The sequence below is a fragment of the Saccopteryx bilineata genome, chromosome 6 (genome assembly GCF_036850765.1).
Source record: "Saccopteryx bilineata isolate mSacBil1 chromosome 6, mSacBil1_pri_phased_curated, whole genome shotgun sequence".
NCBI lineage: Eukaryota > Metazoa > Chordata > Mammalia > Chiroptera > Emballonuridae > Saccopteryx > Saccopteryx bilineata.
Genome location: NC_089495.1, coordinates 195,494,289 through 195,512,837, shown reverse-complemented (window position 1 = coordinate 195,512,837; position 18,549 = coordinate 195,494,289). Strand labels below are relative to the sequence as shown.

Below are 18,549 nucleotides of genomic sequence, written 5' to 3'. Positions count from 1 at the left end.
AATAAGGTCCTTTATTGTGTCTATTTTTGGACTCGCTATTCTATCTAGCTCATGGACCTTTTTGTCTGTTCTTATGTTAATAATACCTTATCTTTTTATTATCTTTATAGTAAATAAAAATCTTTATTTACTATAGTATCTTTTTAGTATCTTTATTTTCTCATAAGCGGAGTCCCTAAATATTTTTTATAATTTTCTATTTCATGTCTAGTTTTTCTTGGGTATTTTATTATTTCATATGAACTTTAAAGTAATGTTATCTATTCTTCCCCCAAAATAATTATTAGTATTCTCTTTGAAATTAAAAATTTTTAATTGATTTTAGAGAAGCAGTATTGGGAGAGAAATACTGATTTGTTGTCCCACTTATTCATACATTCATTGGTTGATTCTTGTACGTGCCCTGACCAAGGATCGAACTTGCAACCTTGGTGTATTGGGACAATGCTCTAACCAACTGAGCTACCCAGCCTGGGCTTCTTTCAATTTTAATGAAAGTTAATTAAAATTATGTAGTAATTTTGGAAGGATTGACATTTTTGGATACTTAGCCTTCTTGACCCAGAAGCATGCTAGCTGGTTTGAAACATGCACTCTTTTTACATACAGTGTTGTTATTTTACCTTTAACATTTTAATATGCATCATGGATATTTTGTCTAAAATAAAACAATAGCCCTGGCCGGTTGGCTCAGCGGTAGAGCGTCGGCCTGGCGTGCAGGGGACCCGGGTTCGATTCCCGGCCAGGGCACATAGGAGAAGCGCCCATTTGCTTCTCCACCCCCCTCCCCTCCCTCCTCTCTGTCTCTCTCTTCCCCTCCCGCAGCCAAGGCTCCATTGGAGCAAAGATGGCCCGGGCACTGGGGATGGCTCCTTGGCCTCTGCCCCAGGTGCTAGAGTGGCTCTGGTCGCAGCAGAGCGATGCCCCGGAGGGGCAGAGCATCGCCCCCTGGTGGGCAGAGCGTAGCCCCTGGTGGGGGTGCCGGGTGGATCCCAGTCGGGCGCATGCAGGAGTCTGTCTGACTGTCTCTCCCCGTTTCCAGCTTTAGAAAAATACAAAAAAAATAAATAAAAAATAAAATAAAATAAAAAAACAATATTTCTGTGTTTTCCTGAATAATGAAGAACCTTAAAAAGTTTTAATTCTCTCTTGTCCATCTACAATGTTATTCCTGTAAAACGTGTGATACTGTCAGGTATTGTTGAACTTGTCTTTATCTCCTCGTCAGCTGCATTTTGCTTAATGAGTACTTCTTTAAGTTTACCAATATGCTTACTAATTTCTTAGCTCACCGTTGATTCTGGAGCCTCACTTGTTTTCTGCTAGTTTCTTTTCTGTTGGAGAATGTTCCTGAGTCTCTGATGGCGAGCTTGCTCAGTCTCGGTCTGGAAATGTCTTTGGCCCTCACTCTTGCTATTTTAGAATTTTAATCAACCACATGTATGCTGACTGACAGTTATGCATGCCTCTTTAAAAGGTTTCAGCCCAGACAGAAATAGTTCGTGTAAAGATTGGACGTCTTTTACTCCCTTCCCCCAGTTTCTGAGTCTCAGAGTGAGCCAGTTTGTAATTTGCCGCTTGCCTTTTTCTAGGTAGAGACAAAAAAGTTTATGTACACAAATACCGAATGCTTTTCTAGGCATAAACAATCCTGTTCACGCTTTTATCAAAAAGTGACAACGTGTACCATCTCAGACTGCTTCTTAACAATGCAGCATGCTCCTCTTTCCACGCGGTACCATGAAATCGCCCGCATTCTTTGTGACGGCTGTGTGGTTTCTCGTATTGCTACGCAAGGATTTAATTCTTACTCTGTTAACATTTAAGTTGCTCTTTTTTCTTGCTTTTACGCCCTATGCTGTACTGAACATCTTTGATTCACGTGACCCTATCTGTGGTATAAATCTGTAGATGTTTGACCCAAAGGATATACGCATTTAATACGTTCATTGATATTGTTCACTTGTCTTCAAAAAAGATTGTTTCCGTTTACAACCCTGGAGTATGACGGGCTCTAATTTTTTTTTTCTTTTCTTCTGATTCCCCAGAACTTCCACACTGATTAGTCAACAGTGGGAAATCTGAAGAGATGCGAGCAGGAAGGAGAAACTGAATCAGGTGGGCAGTCATTGTTCACACCCCTCTACTGTGGCATCCGGAAGTGTTTGCCTAAAAGCCTTTGTTTCCGTTTGCAGAAGGAAAAGAGAGTGGTTCCAAATGGAATTAGGAATTTTCTCAGGAAGGGCAGGCGGGCCCTTTTCAGCAGTTCTGTGATACCACACTGCAGTGCCTCAGCTGTTACTCCATTCACAGACCCTTTCTGAGCACAGTATGCTCTACTGAACGTCTTTGATTCATGAGACCCTCCAGGAAGACGGTTGACCTCTGCTGGCTGGAAGGGAATGGTTTCTTTAGCCATCCCCTTAGGCAGATGGGCTCCTACCTGGGAGTTTTTAGCAGAGTTGGGTGTGATACCAACTTTCCTGCCTAGCAGTTGTTTGCTGCAAAGCTGTTTTCACAAAGACCAGGGCACACTGTGGTGATTATAATACGATCATAGAGGAGCAAGCAGAGCCCAATCCAAAGAAACGAGCGCTGCCCAGCGGACCAAAGGGGAGAGCTGGCTCAGGTGCCTCTGGGAGAAACATGCGACTCAGCGAACAGGGGTGGCCGCAGGGGTGGCCCCTTGGGTCAGTGTTCCTATTGTCATGGTCTCTAAACGTTTTGGCACAAGTTGATAGGTTTTAAGAGCCTCTGACCGGGGCCTCAGCCTCCTCCTCTGCCCTGCCCTGCCCACGCCTTTCAGCTCCGCCTCCCTGCAGGAGGGCAGGAGCTCCAGCCTTGGTTTCTCTGTTTGCACCCTTGGAGTCCTGGGAGTTGGGGCTTTCCAGGCTGTGCAGTCCCTGTTGGCCGAGCAGGAGTCCTGCCTCCGTCAGCGGCCCTGGACTGGAGCTCCCCCGCTGCTTATCAGCAAGGCTCTGGGCCTTGACCTGCAGTAGCTTCCCAAACCGCCTGGCTTGTGTCCTGTTCTGACTCAGTGCCCCTGGGGATCCCCTGGATGCAGATGTTTGTGGTAACTAGGATGTGGCGGCCGGCTCCCAGGGCTGTTTATCTGGCTGAGGCCAGGTTAGGAGGGCAGGCCTCCAAAGGGCCTCCTGTTCCAGCTGCTGTGGGAACGTCAGAGACTGAGCCGCCGCGCCTTGAGAGTGCTGGGCTCACATGTAGTCTAGCTGGGGCTCTTAACCAGGGCTTCGTGGTTGGCTTCTGGGATGGAGGAGCCCCTGTAACCATGGGAACAAGTGTGTACATACATACACACACACACTCTTCTGGGCCAAGTGTCCATAGCTCTCCTCAGACTCTCGGATGTGTCTGTGACCACGGAAGTATAAGAACCGGTGGTCTAGAGGGGCATACGTTGTGGGCCACTGTGGTCCTTGGGCACTGGCCTGTCCGACAGCTAAGCTGGCCTTTAGGTTTTTCTGTTTAGGGGTGAACAGGGACAAATCACCTGATGTTCCTGAAGCCATCCCACAGATGCCTCGAAGTCCAATCGTGGAATCGTACCCCCCCATGAACACACCACGTGTACAGAACATACCACGCTGGTGTTCGGGCTTGGTGTGCGCGGCTCAGAGGGTTGTTCCAGGCAGCCCCACTGACGACAGCAGGACAGTGTTGATAGCTAAACTTCAGTCTGGGTTAGCACTGCCAAGAACAGCATTAGATGCTTCATACACACTATCTTATCCTCACAACCCCCCAGTGAGGTTGGTTCTGTTATTTCACGCACGGAAAAAGCGAGGCGTGGAGCGAGCTAGTAACTCTCCAGAGATCACACAGCCAGTAAGTGATCACAGTCACCCCAGTGAGTGATATATGACCCAGCACTTGAGCTGAACCACCAAGCTCTAAACGAAAAGGCCTGTTTAGAAGAAAATAAAGCAAACAGCCCTGTGTATTAGACCACTGAGAACATTGCTGTATTATAACAGATGAAAAACAGGAATGAAAACTGTGCTCGCAGCCAGATCTTCAGTCACTAAGAAAAGTTTAGGGGGAGGTAGAGGAGGTAAAAGGGGGGTCGGTGGCAACCAGGGAGACCTGACTTCAGGTGGTGAACACATGATACAGTAGACAGCTTATTTCTTCTGGAAGTGTATGCCTGAAACCTGTGTAATTTTATTAACCAATGTCACCCCAATTAACTCAATTAAAATAAAAAGAAAAGATTAGCGGGTAATACATTAATGCATTAGTGTGATACATGAGAAGAATCTCTATCCATTGTAATTCAAGTGGAGTTTGTTTTATGGCTCTGTTGAGATATGATTCATATACCATACAGTCCACCCATTCACAGTGTACCGTTCAGTGGCCTCTGGTATATTCACAGTCATGCGGCCATTGCCATAGTCAGTGTAAGAACAGCTTCATTACCCCAGAGAGAAACCCCCACACTTGACTCACCACCCTCTCATCCCCCCAGCCCTCCCCAGTCCTAGGTTCCCGCTGATCTGCTTTCTCCAGATAGAGTTCTGATACTTAAAAGAGGAACAGTGTGGGAATCTCAGTGATCTGGAGTGAGTCATTCCCTAAGGATAATTAGACAAATGAAATTTGACTCAATGTATGTTATAAATGGTTTTATTAGCTAAGAAACTACAAGCTCGAATTTGGTGTTGACACAGGCAAGCGACAAGTTTTTTTCTGAGTAATTCCACTTGTCAGCCGGCCTGTCCCTGAGGCTTTTCTCAGCGAGCGGCCGGAGAACGCTGGCAGTGTCGGTGTCGTAGGTGCGGGCGGGCCGTGTTTCTCCCTCGGCGTCAGACGGGGCGGCTCCGCGCAGGGTCTTCCTGTCCACATCGTGGGCTTGGTTTTTCTCTCCACCTTGCTGTAGTTACTGCAGTGGTTATTTTCATCTCTGGCTTGAGAGGGTGGATGTTCTTAGGTTCTTATTTGGTTTGTTTATTAGTTCATTCATGAGTTTATTTATTCTGCATCTTCTATGTGTCAGGGACTATGCTGGGGACACAGTGACAGACCAGAGTCAGGGTACCTACTCTCTTGGAACCAGTTGGGCAGGCAGATGTTGGACCAAACGCATCAGTACCTGCATCACACCCGGCCCGCAGGAGACTTCAGTGCACACTTGCGGACTGACTATTGAGTGAATTCCAAGTGCAGAGGTTACAGGAAGGAGTCAGTCAAGGTGCTGCAAGTGGCAGAGTTAGACCTCCTCTCCTGCTGGGTCAGAGAAGAGGGTGTTGAGGCTGACAGATCCCCGGCCAGGGCCACGAGGAGCTGCACAAAAGACTTGGGCTGGGGGCTGGCAGTCCCACGAAGACTCGGTGCCTGCCCGTGGGGTAGAGGGCTGAAGTCTTGGACACAGCATGTTACTGTGCGTCCCCTGACTACGCACGGAACTTCGCTCAAGCACACAGTGGTGCTTCGCTGCTTTGTGTCCGTGTCATCTAGTCCCAAGTCTGGTACACGTGAGTGCTCCGATAAGGTCTGCTTTGCAGTCGGCACAGTGTGTCTGGGGCATGCTTTGTATAGAATTCTGGAGGAACTGGAGAGGGACCCCTGAGCAGGGTGTGCCATTGGAGATCACTGTGGTTATCCAGTGTGCTCTGCACACTGCTGTGGTTTTAAACAACAGCAGCCACTTCTCAGGCCATGGCCTCTGTGGGCAGGAATTTGGGGACCGCTTGGCTAGACAGTTCTGGCTTGGATCTCTTGTGCAGTTGCAGCCAGACAGTGGCTGGCGCAGCGAGGGCTGCCAGCCTCATCTCTCTCTCTCTGCCATCTCAGGACTCCAGAGGCGGTCACTTCGTGGAGCCGCTTTGGGCTGCCTCACAGCATGGCAGCCTCAGATTTCCTAGATAGCTCACGGTTCCAAAGACAAGCGTCCCGAGAGAGCCAGGTAGAAGCTGTGTCACCCTTTCTTTTTTATTTTTGTATTTTTCTGAAGCTGGAAACGGGGAGAGACAGTCAGACAGACACCCGCATGCGCCCGACCGGGATCCACCCGGCATGCCCACCAGGGGGCGATGCTCTGCCCACCAGGGGGCGATGCTCTGCCCCTCCGGGGCGTCGCTCTGTCGAGACCAGAGCCACTCTAGCGCCTGGGGCAGAGGCCAAGGAGCCATCCCCAGCGCCCGGGCCATCTTTGCTCCAATGGAGCCTTGGCTGCAGGAGGGGAAGAGAGAGACAGAGAGGAAGGAGGGGGGGAGGGGTGGAGAAGCAGATGGGCGCTTCTCCTGTGTGCCCTGGCCGGGAATCGAACCCGGAACTCCCGCACGCCAGGCCGATGCTCTACCACGGAGCCAACTGGCCAGGGCCTGTGTCACCCTTTCTAACCTCATCTCGGAAGTCACACAGTGTCACTTCTGCTGTGTTCTCTTAGTTAGAAGCTAGTCACCAAGGCCAGCTCATTCAGATCCACCTGTGACGGGAGGAGTGTCGGAGACTCTGAGATGCGTGTCGGAGCCGCCACAAGTGCCCGGTTTACCCCTTCACCCCCACACGAAACCCCCGCGGGCTGAGGGAAGAACCTCACTGCCGGTGCCCGACCGGCATCCACGGCACTGCCTGCTTGGAAGTGACCTCCCTGTCCCTTCCTGCCCCTCCCTCCACACTGAGGGGACTGCCAGTCTCTGGGGACCTTGCTCTCTAGCTGGGCCCTCACCAGGTTCAGACACCATGCGGACAGCAGGAGGCCGTGGGGCCCAGCACGGTCCCCGCAGTGAGTCAGCTGGAGCGGTCTGCCTCTTTCCACGACCTCCGCGGAAGCACAGACTGTCAGGCACTGAAGAGCTGGTGTCACTGCCCCAGCCCCCAGGCCCGCCCTCTGTGAAGTACTAACCTGCCCTGCCACAGGCTGAAACCCCGCTGCTAGGGCAGAAGAGGTGTAAAATTCGTACCCCAAGATAATTGGGTTTACCGTGGTTGTGCAGTTAGAGAAAAAAATAGAATTTGGTGGCAAAATTCAGAGAGTCAACCCAACATCACTGAAAAGATTCTGAAGAGTTGTGCGTCTGGCTGAACATTCTGAACAGACTCTGCTTCAGCACGGGTAGAGCACCCATGGGCGCACGCGTCCGCCGGCGTTATCGGAGTTTTCCTGGAACGCTCACTGCCTTCCTGCTCTTTCTTCAGAAATGCCGCAGGATAGCATTGGGGATAGAGGGGAAAGATGGGGAGAACTGGGAATGGACACTTTTTAAAAGATACTTAGATGCTCGTTCATATCCATGCTTTCAAATCTGATGGTACAGGCTCGGCCCTGCCCCCACTCAGTGGGGGCGTGACCTTGGGCAAGCCTCATACCCTCTCTCTGCCTCAGCCTCCTCCTCTGCAGAACGGGAATAGTGACGCTGCCTGCTCCACAGAGTTGCTATAAAATTAAATGAGATCATGTCTGTAAGATGCTTGGCGCAGCCTGTCTCTGAAAATGCCCACAGCCACCTTTCTAGGCAGTTGTGACACCCCCATTTTACAGAAGACGAATCTGCAGTCAATTGAGTCACTCAGCTGTGGGGGCAGGAGCTGAGGTGACCCCACAGTCCTGCTGTGTCCCCTGCACCATGGCAGGCGCCCGCCAGGCCTCCCCGACATGCAGTGTAGTGGGCAGAGGGATTCTGGAGGCGTCACTCCCGGCAGGACCCCCATATCAGGGTCCTAGAGTAAGAAGATCTGAAAAGTCAGACCCTGAAGTCCCCTTCTGAGGCCCTGTAAAGAGCAGGGTGACAGAGAATGTTCCAGGCAGAGGGAACGGGCCGTGGAGACCCTGAGGTCAGGCAGAGCTTAGCTGGTTTGAGGAATTAAGGAGGGGCCTGTGTGGTCAGAGCAAAATGGGCCAAGAAGAGAGCAGAAATGGGACGAAAGGTCACAGAGAAGGCAGGGCCAGACCCACGCGGGGTTTCAGGGGCTGGTGTGGAGTTGGATTCTGCCCGACACGAAGCGGAGGAGCATTGGAGGCCGAGCGAGGCAGGGTCACGTGACCCGGTGTCGGATCCGAGACCCCCCTGGCTGCTGGTGTGGAAAACGGAGCTGGGCAAAGGCCGAGGGGAAGCGGATGGGGGGACGCCAGTGAGAGTGATGCTGACAGGAGGTGCACGTGGAAGGGAGGTGGGCAAAGTCAGGCTCTGTTTTCCAAGTGGCGACGACTGGACCCCGTGACCGACAGAACATGGTGGAGGAGGAGGAGGTGGAGGAGGACCCCAGGATGCCCCAGGTGTCCGGCTTGAACAGTCGGACAGACAGAGCCCTGGCCGAGCTGGGACGGCTGCAGGGAGCAGGCTGGGACCTGACTGGACTTTGAGATGCTGGCGAGGTAGCGGAGGGACAGGCCAGCTGGATTCACACATCTCGAGATCTTAAAGCAGACCCAACCTTTTTGGGAATCATCAACACACTGTTAGGGAAAGGTTGAGAGCTCCCTGGAAGTAGAGAGGAAGACCCAGACCTGGTGCTGGGGCCTCGAACCCAGAGTCTCTAATGGAGGGGGCGCTTGTAGGGAGGCCCCTGGAGGGCAGAGTGGTGTTCCCGGGCCACGGACCTCCCTGACCCCTGCACCCGCCCTCACCTCCTCCCCGAGGGGACCCTGCGGCCTCGTTCTGCATGCATGGGGGCTGCATGGTCCGGCCCTCCAGAGGCTGAGGCCCTGCCTGCCTGCCTCCCTCCAAACAGCCTTGCCAGGCGCCCCTCTCTGAATGGGCAGTAGGCACTGCCCTGGCAGGAGGCGGGCTCCTCTGCTGACTCCAGGCTGGATGTGCCCCTAAGGCAGTAGATAGCACCAGGTGCCATCCCCAGCAGGCTGCACGGGGCTGGACCCAGCTGCCCTGCCCTTGCCCGGGGTCTCTGTGCTTGGTTTGGGGCCCTGACTTTTTGCTCACCTCCGTGCCTCTCTGGTCTGGCTGCCCACCACAGAGAGGCTACTGCCCTTTGAATGTGAGGAATGCCAGCCAGCGGCCCCCCTTCCCTCCGAGGAGCTGGAGAGGGCATCTGCCCCACTCCCAGGAGGCTGCTGCCCTTTGAGTGTGAGGAATGCCAGCCAGCGGCCCCCCTTCCCTCCGAGGAGCTGGAGAGGGCATCTGCCCCACTCCCAGGAGGCCGCTGCCCCGGGGCCGAGCCCGGCTCTGTGCTCTGCTTTCCTTTCATACAGTCTCCCCAAATATCTAATTTTTAAAAAGAAAAAAACAGGAAATGACCTTTCTGGTATATTTGGAAAACAGTTGGGGGCTGTAACAGAATCTGCCCGAGCGCTGGGGACTCAGAGCTGCAGATTTGGAACAGGCTGTAGCTTTTGGCAGAGCCCAGGGCCCCCGTTACAGGGCGGGGGGGCAGGGATGGAAACCAAGCGAGAAGGCGGCTTCCTGCGGGGAAACCTGGCATACCCAGAGCGAGCACCTATAAGAGCCACAGCCTCTGCCCCTGGGCCACCGCCGGAGGGACCGGGAGGCTGACGTGGGCATTCAGGGTCAGTCACATGCCTCACAAGCGTCCAGAGCCCGGAAGGCACCAAAACTTCCCGAGGAGGAGATGGAGGGAAAGAGTATCACTGCCAGGGTCCAGCCCCGGGGGGAATCCAGGGGTCCCACAGGAAGAGACGGCGTCGGCACGAATCGAGTGAGAGAGCCGAATTCTTTTCTTTCTCTTTATTCTCTCATTAGCATTTAGTGCCAGGCATCTCTGCCAATGGCTGGTCTAACTTTACTTTTTATGCACACACACTAAGTTACAATCACATGGTATTTTGAATACATCATTGTTTTAGTTTCAGTATGGTTACATATTTCTAGATAACAGTTAATTCATATCTATAAGCTACAAATCAGGTGGTAAGTCATTCAAAGTACAATTATACAATAACTTGAATAGTAATAACAATATCGGTACAAACTTCTAAAAGATTAGTACTAATTAATAACTCTATTTTACTGTTGTTGTGAGTCAAGGGCGCAGAGAGAGATAGCAGACGAAATCATCAAGGACTAGCAAAGGCCCACCACTTGCTTAGGCAAATAGCCTTGAGTTCATGTAGTGTCCTAATTCTTTTTTCACAAGACTACAAAAGGCTTGCTATTTAAGAAACTGACACAGCATTAAGAGGAACTTTTACTTAAAGATACATAGAGTGCACCTGCAAGATAGCTAGTAGCAACATAATATCAGAAGGCATTAATTGCTATTGCTGCTATGAATCCCACTACATTCCTCTCCTTATTCTTGGAAAATACAAAAATTTCATGAGAATGTTTTACTGAGAAAAGCCCAGCAACTGCCTTCAGTCACAAAACAAGTCTTTTAACAAATCATTCTTTATTTGCCAGCTGCGCTCCCATCCAAGGCCACGCAACAGGCCACTCCACTACACCTTACCTAAGATTCTAATGTCTAGTTAAACTTTATTTATTAACTATATTTATACATTAGTTAAGTTCTAACTTTATTCTTTCTAACATGATTAATAAGAAGAAATTCTCCTACAAACTTAACCCTTTACGAGGGATATCATAGCCAGCCTCTTATGTTTATGAGCCCAGTTCAAGGGGCTTACAGGCTTTTCTGTGGAACTTACACCTTCTGTCTCATTTCCAAAGAAATGACTACAAATCTACAGGGAAAGCACGGTACTATTATCCCTGTGCCATAAATAATAGCACACACCCAGAAAAAGGGGGGATATAAGGCCAGATTAATTCAAAAGGTCAAAAGGGGGAAGTATCGTTGTGCCTTTCCTTTGCAGTGACTTTGTCAACCCGCAGCCGTTGGTCTTCACTGCGGTGACTCTATCAACCAGCAGCCATCAATTTTCTGCTGTGACTTTGTCAACCAGCAGTTGTGGGTCTTCTCCTGCTGTGACCTTGTTAGCCAGCATTAGTGGATCGGCTCCCGACATATCACCTTGAGAACCCTGCAGGCTCGCACCGAGATAGACCCAGACTGTTAGCTCTGCCTGGATCGTCCTCCACCAGCTCTCTGTGGGTCTCAGCCCAGGTCACCTCCTCAAGGAGGCCTGTCCGGACCGTACAACCTTTCATCAAACCATCCACACAGAACCCTGTTTTCTTTGTCCACAGCACTTATCACAATCTGTGATGATAGATTCATTTACCTTTTTCTCTTTTCAAATTGTAAATGTCTTTTTAGGCTTCAGTGTCCACCCCGTACCTGGCACAGTGCCTGGCACATAGAAGGTGCTCAGAAAACACTGCGTGGATGGGTAAATGAGTGAATGGGATGTCAGCACTGGAAGAGACTTAGAGATTGTATTTCCACCTTCATTATTCAGATGGGGAAAGGAAGCTGGGAGAGAGGAAGGGACTCCTCAGGGTCACCCTTCTGCACGGAGATTGAGCCAGACCTTTGGCCACCGTTAGGACGCCAGGCTGCGCCGCCCTTGGCTCTTTCTACGCTGGGATCTAGAACATCATTCATCCATCAGATATCCATTGAGCTTCAACTATGTGCCAGGCCTCTCGGATATAGCAGGCACATGCCAGCCAAGTCACCACCTTTGTGGGACTTAGGTTCCACTGAGCACCATGAAGCACACTCAAGCCGGCGACCTTGGGGTTTGGAACCTGAGACCGCAGCATCCAAGATCCATGCTCTGTCCGCTGTGCCACTGCTGGTCAGGCAAAGTTGAGGTTTCTTGGTGCATCTTGTGAAGTCACTGCCCAGAGAGGTACTGACACTCATTCACAGCCTGAGAATGGCCATTTTCTGATGCGATGTCCCACTGAGGATCTGTTTGCACATTCACTGTTGACTTGAAGGAACAGGGAGCGAGGGAGGAACACAAGCACTGAAGGAAAATGAAAGACACGCTTGTACTGCGGGTCAGAGAGCTCCCTGAATGCAGACCCACCTTTGGGACCTCTGTCCCTGAGGGGGGGGTATGGGGCAGCCAGAGCTGTTGGCTTGGTTGGTGTTTTCCAGGATTGAGCTTGGAGCTCGGCACACTGCCCTCCCCGAGTCAGGAGGGTCAGCTTCCTGCACTGGGCAGCTCGTCAGGTCATCTGGGCAAGGCGGGAACTGAAGCCGAAGCCCAGGCGTCTGTCCTTTCAGATGGAGTTACGGAGCCTGTAACTCCATCCCACTGGATGGGGCTCCTAGAGGGATGTCAGATCCTAGAGATGGCCGCGAGAACATCACACGGCAGTCTGAGTGGACAGAGGCCTTCCGCAGTCCTGAGAAGGAGCCGTCCTGCCGTCCGCACAGATAGGAAGAGACAGACGGAGGGACGGTGGACAGCGGGTAGGCAGGCGGACAGACTCAGTCGTCAGAGCAGTGTTGATTGCGTGTCTGGTGTCTGTGCTGGTCGAGAATCTGAGGGGGGGCAGAGCATGTGGCTCTGCGGCCAGGATTAGGCCCTTCCGTCCGGCCTGGTGAAAGTCCAGCTAACAGCCCTGACTCTCATGGGGCCACCACTCCAGCTCGGGGAGAAGAGCTCAGAAAACGGTGCTCGGGGAGCCGGGCCTGTTCCTGCCTGTCGGGAAGGTAGGACATGAGGGATGAGTCTGAGCCTGACAGCTAGAGCATCCCCCTGAGATTTTTAAAACATTTATTTTTAAGAGGGCAGGGGTAGTGAGAAATATCAACTCATAGTTGCTTCATTTGGGTTGTTCACCGTATGCACCCTGGGTTTCGAACCAACAACCTCAGCGTTCTGGGTCAAGGCTTCATCCACTGCACACCACAGGTCAGGCCACAATTAAGTGAGGTACGGGAAACATGCAGTGGCTTAGTAGATGTACTTTATTGTTAGAATTACCGCAATTTTCATTGTTACTATTGCTGTCGCAACAGGCCAGTGCCCTATTCTGAAGCTTCGAGCAGCTCACCCGGAGGGAAAGTGCAGGTGTGAAACGTGTGACTTGCAGAAGGGGCCGCCTCTGGGACTTCAGAGGTTTTTGCTGTTTGTTTTTTACTGACTAGGGCAACTTCTTTCTCTGGAGGCAGCCGAGAAAGACGGGCTGGGCACGCCCCCTGCTGGAGTGTGGGGGATACCTCACACAGAATCCCGGCCCATGCTATTTAACAGCTAGTGACAGGCCCAGGGAGGGCCAGTCTTGCCCAAGGTCTGGTGGCAGAACCAGGTCCATAACACAAGCTCACTCTCTTTATTTTCTCTTCTACTGGATACATACCTGTGTCCTGTGCCTGATCTTGAGTGCCCCTAATTTATTCTTCGGGTGCTTCTGAGCTCGGTATTGTGAGATGTGGCTCTAGCCCTGCACGCTGGCCAGCCCCTCCTCTCTCCACCTCCCTCACACCCCCCCCACTTTCCCCAAAGCACTTACTGAGCCCCGCCCTGGGCACTTGCGGGTACATACTGCCAGCATTAGTTACCTTCTGAAAGCATTACACAATAACTTGAGCGTGTAAAAACTTCTGCCTTTACAAAAACATAGTCTTTTAGGTGAAAGTTCCCCTTAGTCACAAAGAGTCACACTTCACAGGTGTTACTTTCTGCTTGTGTCTGCTCTCCCCCCCACGGCAACCGGGTTTATTTTAGGTGTTGTTGGGCAGCCTACATTTTGCAGTTAACAGTTTCTCCCAGAACCCTTGCTGTCAGCACCGGTCCATCTGGCACATTTCTTTATGAATGCTTTATGACTTGTGTAATGCCTAGCCTCCTGCTGGACATTCAGGTGGCTTCCTGTGGTTTGCCATTACCGACCACATGTGGCAAACATCCTCACCCTGCAGAGAACACTGGCATTTTGCCTGCGTGTGTCTAGAACTGGGATTTGCCAAGCCCATCCCGTTAGGAGGACTCTTAACTCCTGAGGTCAGGCCAGTGGCTTAGACCATCCATCCCACTTCCCAAAGGAGGCTCTACCACATAGCAGAGTCCAGGCAGTGACTGTGATTTGATTGCCTTCAGAAAATTCATAGGCGTTCAAGTGAGGATGCTCATATCCCCCAAGCAGATTAATATCTTTCGTCTAATAGCAACACTTGTTGGCAAGGACAGATACATGGACAGTCTGATGCGCTGCTACTGGGAACATTAGTAGGAACAGTATTGGACGTGTAAGGTTTTTTCAATGCAGATGCTAGTCATCTCTGAAAATACAGACCTGATCCTTCATGACATGTCCTAAACACCTCGGGCCAAGTGCAGGTGTGGCCTGGCCTCTGTGCCGCTTACCAGCACACAAGGTGTCACCGAGGCTCCTCCAGCCTGCACCTCCTTGGCCTCCTGCCCCAGAGTCTTCACACACACTGTTCCCCAACATGTAATGCTCTTCCTTGCCACTGCTTGTCTTCCTGTTCCTCGTCAGACCTCAGCGAACTGGCACTTGCTGGCCCCCAACCTTGGCCAGGCTCTGGTAGTGGCTCCAGCACCCTACCTTTTCCCTAGAAGCCCTGACCACCGCGGTGATTACTTGGGTGATTTGATGTCACCTCCAGGGCTGGCGGGCTGTTTGTTCCAGCATCTCCAGCACTTAGCACCTGGCACGTGATACTGACAAACGAGTATCAGGGGTCCCCAAACTTTTTACACAGGGGGCCAGTTCACTGTCCCTCAGACTGTTGGGGGGCCGCCACATACAGTGCTCCTCTCACTGACCGCCAATGAAAGAGGTGCCCCTTCCGGAAGTGCGGCGGGGCCGGATAAATGGCCTCAGGGGGCCGCAGTTTGGGGACGCCTGGAGTAGATACTGATCAGTCATTTAAAGACAAAGGATGGTTGAGTTTTGTTCTTTGCATTTTCTGTGCTATTTTGTCTTCAGTGGTCAAGGCAGTAACTCATTTTGTCAAAAGACATCAGTGCTGGGGCCAGAGCTGTGTCCCCAGCAGGATGCACTGGGCCTCACTGCTGTCCTCTGTCTGCCCTTGTCCCCACAGGCCTGGAGAACGATGCGACAGGCATGATGGAGGTTGAGTCCTCCTACTCGGACTTCATCTCCTGTGACCGGACAGGCCGTCGGAACGCAGTCCCTGACATCCAGGGTGACTCCGAGGCCGAGAGTGTGAGGAAGCTGGCCGGAGACATGGGCGAGCTGGCCCTGGAGGGGGCAGGTCAGAACCCTCTGCACGTGTGCATCTGTTTCCTCTGCTGAAGCCCCCCCCCCACCTGGGGCTGCTGCCTCAGGCCCAAGCTCAGACACGGTGCTCAGAGGGGTGTTCCACGACCGCTCCTCGGCAGTCTGACAGTCTCCTGGGTTGAACATGAGCTCAGGAGCGCAGGGGCCTCTGTTCTGCTAGCAAGAGCAGGTGTTTGCAAACCACAGGCTGAATGAGTGAATGGAGGAAACAGATCCGCTGTCCCCCCAACCCCCCTTCTCCCTCCTTTTCTCCCCTTCTCATCTCCCCATCTCTTCTTGTCTCCCTGTCTCTTCTCTCCCCCATCTCTCCTTATCCCCCCTCTCTTCTCCCCGCCTCCCCCTCTCCCACACCCCTCCTGTTCTGACAGCCCTCCCTTGCCCTGTGGCCCGCATTCCCTGAGCGTGCCGGGTCTCCCTGCTCACCTCACCGGCCTCAGCTCATCTTTCTCCCTGAGCCCCTGAGCCCCTTAGCCAGCCAGGGAAGTGCTCTGTCTCCTGAAAGTCCTCGTGGGGCTGCACACTGCTCTGTCCGGTCCTCCTGCCCTCCCCTTGCCTGGCTCATTCTCCTCATTCTGGAACCCCAGACCCAGCTGAGAGGCCTTGCCTGACCACATGCCCGGGGAGGGGGGCGGGGGGATGCATCTCTTCCGGCTCCCAACCCCCTGAGCACAGTGCCCTACTCTAGGCCGGAGCGTCTCCACACAGGGTCTGTCTGCCCTCGATGCCTGGCAGCATTTGGAACCTGATCGCAGCACCCAGTCAGTGGCTGCTCACTGTCCTGCTGAGCGCCCAGCTGCTACCTGGGCGCGCTGCCAGGGTCATGCTGGGGCTCCCGCGCCCGCGGCTCTGGGGACACTGTCCATCTCCCGCTGACTCAGCACTTAGTCCCTCACCCAGACCAGGCCTTCTAATACCCATTTCCCTCTCTCTGAAATTCTAAAGTGTCTGGGTTCAGTGGAAAGTGCATGACACTTCCCCTCCCGGGTGACTGGTGTTACAAGGGGCCCGAGGCAGGACAGTGCTCACTGCAGGGAAGGAAAGCGCTCGCGGTGGAGTGAGGCCAGACGGCAGCCGCCCCCCTTTGGGGGGCCAAGCAGGTCCAGGGGCAGGTCTGCGCATGCTCGGTCCCGTCCCGCAGGCTGACGAGGGCGTGGGCTTCAGAGCCCAGCCCAGCTGGCCTGGCTTAGGCTCTGCTCACTGCCGGCTCGCAGGAGGCCCCTGCACAGCGTGTGTCTCCCCATGTTTCCTTGTGTGGGGAGAAGAGGGCCTTCCCTCCTTGGCCTTATAATTAAGAGAAACTACAGCCAGGGCGTGAGTGCGCTGCCCAGCAGGGCGTGGCCGCGGGGCATTGTCACATGCTGCTGGTTGGCGAGGAAGGTGCTTAAGGACCCTCTGGTCAGGCCGGAAAAGCTGGGACTGGCACAGAAGGCTCATTACTATTGGCTGAGACATTCTCATTGTCACATGGCCACACAGGCCCACACACCCTCGTGCCCACTTTATGGATCAGGACCAGAAGCTCAGAAAGATGAAATGAATTGCCCAGGACCCCACAACAAGGAAAGGTCAGAGCAGAGATTACTGGGGAGTCCAACAGGATTCTTTCTGCTCACTGGGACAGGAGGCTTGGGGCCAAATGGACACCCCGAGCTGGGAGATCTGCCCAGAGTGCCATCCAGTTGGTCAGACTTCTGGAAGAGCCAGGGGGCCCTCCAAAACCAAGCCTTTGCTACAGGTGCCACCCAGGACAGGAGGCAGCCTGGCAGGGAGCCAGAGGTCCAGATTCTGCCCACACCACATACTGTTACACTGCTTCCCAAGACCGCTGCGGGAACAAACAAGGCAATGTCAATGGTGACAGGTCTTTACAAACGGAGACTGCAGCTGGCACAGCGGGGTTTCCTGGAAGAGCTCCCTCCACCACTTGCTCTCAGGCGGTCACTCCTCTCTGAGCCTCCACTGTCTCACTGTGTCGCACCCCTCACCACACCTCCAGGCTGCAGAGCTGGTACAGGCTGGTGGCTGTCAGTCACCTGAATGGCTTAGCCTGAAGACGCACGATGAGGGCAGAGAGGGAAGTGTGGCCGGTCTGTGAGGACACAGCACAGTGAACAGTCACACCCTGGGACTTCCCTGAGCTGGCCTAGCCTAATTAATGCCCTTTTCTGTCTTCTAAGAGCTACTGTTCACTGTGCACCGGTTACATGCTGGGATCTCCCATGTGTCCTCCATCTGGGGCACCTCCACAAGTATCTCGACCCTTGACAGCCCTCACCTGTTGCTTTTCGCATCCATCCATGACCCTGGCCTCTTAATTGACTTATACTAGTAATACCACATGTGTTTTCTTTGTAAGCATCAAAATATTAGAGACCAAGCTGAAGTTCCCTTTGGCCACTGCCCCCCTTAACCCCACCCCTGTCCTGGGCCCTGCTGGGCCCTTCCAAACCCCTCCTGTGTCATACATCTGTGCAAATGCGCCCCCTCTTCTTTCCAGAGGGACAGGCGGAGGCGGGCACCCCAGACAAGGCGGCTAGCACCCAGCCTGCAAGCAGCAACGGGACCACCTCGTCGTGAGTCTGACCTGCCCCCGGAGGCCGGAGAAGAGACCTGCTGTCCCCACCTGGACAGGGAGCCCCGGCACTGGCCCGACAGCCACTTCTCTGAGCCCCATGATCCAGGCAAGCAAGGCCAGACTGAACGGCGCCCCTGGAGGCCGCTGTGGCCTTCCCTGGGGAGGCCCTCTGCCCACACCCACAGGCTCCACGCTGCCACCTCCTCACCGTGCCCAGGTACACTTCTCAGACACTGTAACCACAGGATGTTATTTATTCATTGGGCGCCTGGGTGAGCAAACCACCCCAGCAGGCGCCTCTCCTGGGCAGGCACATCCGGCTCCGCCTCTTCTTTGCAAACCCAACCTTCTAGGTCAAGCCCTTCTGATCCCTTTTTAAAAAAAAAACCTTTTAAACTTTTTAAGGATTTTAAACCTTTTTCAGCAGAGAGGGAAGGCGCTGACAGTTATTTTTCGAGCCATTTTAAGCTAAACCCTGAGCATCTATGCAGCTCTGAGGTTCCCTCATGGGGCTTCTCAGATCCATTTTTAGGGAAGGGATTTTTGTGCTCAAAACTACCTAATCAACCTGCCCCTTCTTTCTACCAAGATCAAGAACACCTGGACCCAGGAATAAATGCTGACGATTTGTGTGACTGCTTTCAAGTGACTCTTCCTCTGTAAACGGCCTGGCCAGTCAGCTGGGGCCCCATGCTGCCCCCATGCCCACAGGATGCCAGTACCGAGCAGGCTGGCCCTTCTGCTTGGCTAGTGTCCGAGGGTCTCCCATCCCGCCCTCTCTCACCCCAGTCCACAGCGTTCAGACCCAAAAAGAAGGTTTTCCCTTTAAAACCTAGAATAGGAGGGGCTAAGAGTTCAGGAAGCAAATGAGCAGACAGCTCTTTGAGAGAAGCCTGTTTCTTCGGG

At 53.0% G+C, this 18,549-nt stretch overlaps 1 protein-coding gene across 4 annotated transcripts in view; it reads left to right on the top strand.

The window, feature by feature from the left end:
• Positions 1–18,278, top strand: part of PKIG (cAMP-dependent protein kinase inhibitor gamma) — a 69,051-nt gene extending 50,773 nt beyond the window's left edge. For all 4 annotated transcript variants that reach the window (XM_066235915.1, XM_066235916.1, XM_066235917.1 and 1 more), the window contains exons 2-4: positions 2,049–2,118; positions 14,869–15,042; positions 17,566–18,278. In XM_066235915.1, coding sequence (XP_066092012.1) covers positions 14,892–15,042; positions 17,566–17,645 — 231 coding nt within the window. In that variant the 5' untranslated portion in view covers positions 2,049–2,118; positions 14,869–14,891 and the 3' untranslated portion in view covers positions 17,646–18,278. The remainder of the gene's footprint in view (positions 1–2,048; positions 2,119–14,868; positions 15,043–17,565) is intronic.
• The last annotated feature ends 271 nt before the right edge of the window (positions 18,279–18,549 follow it).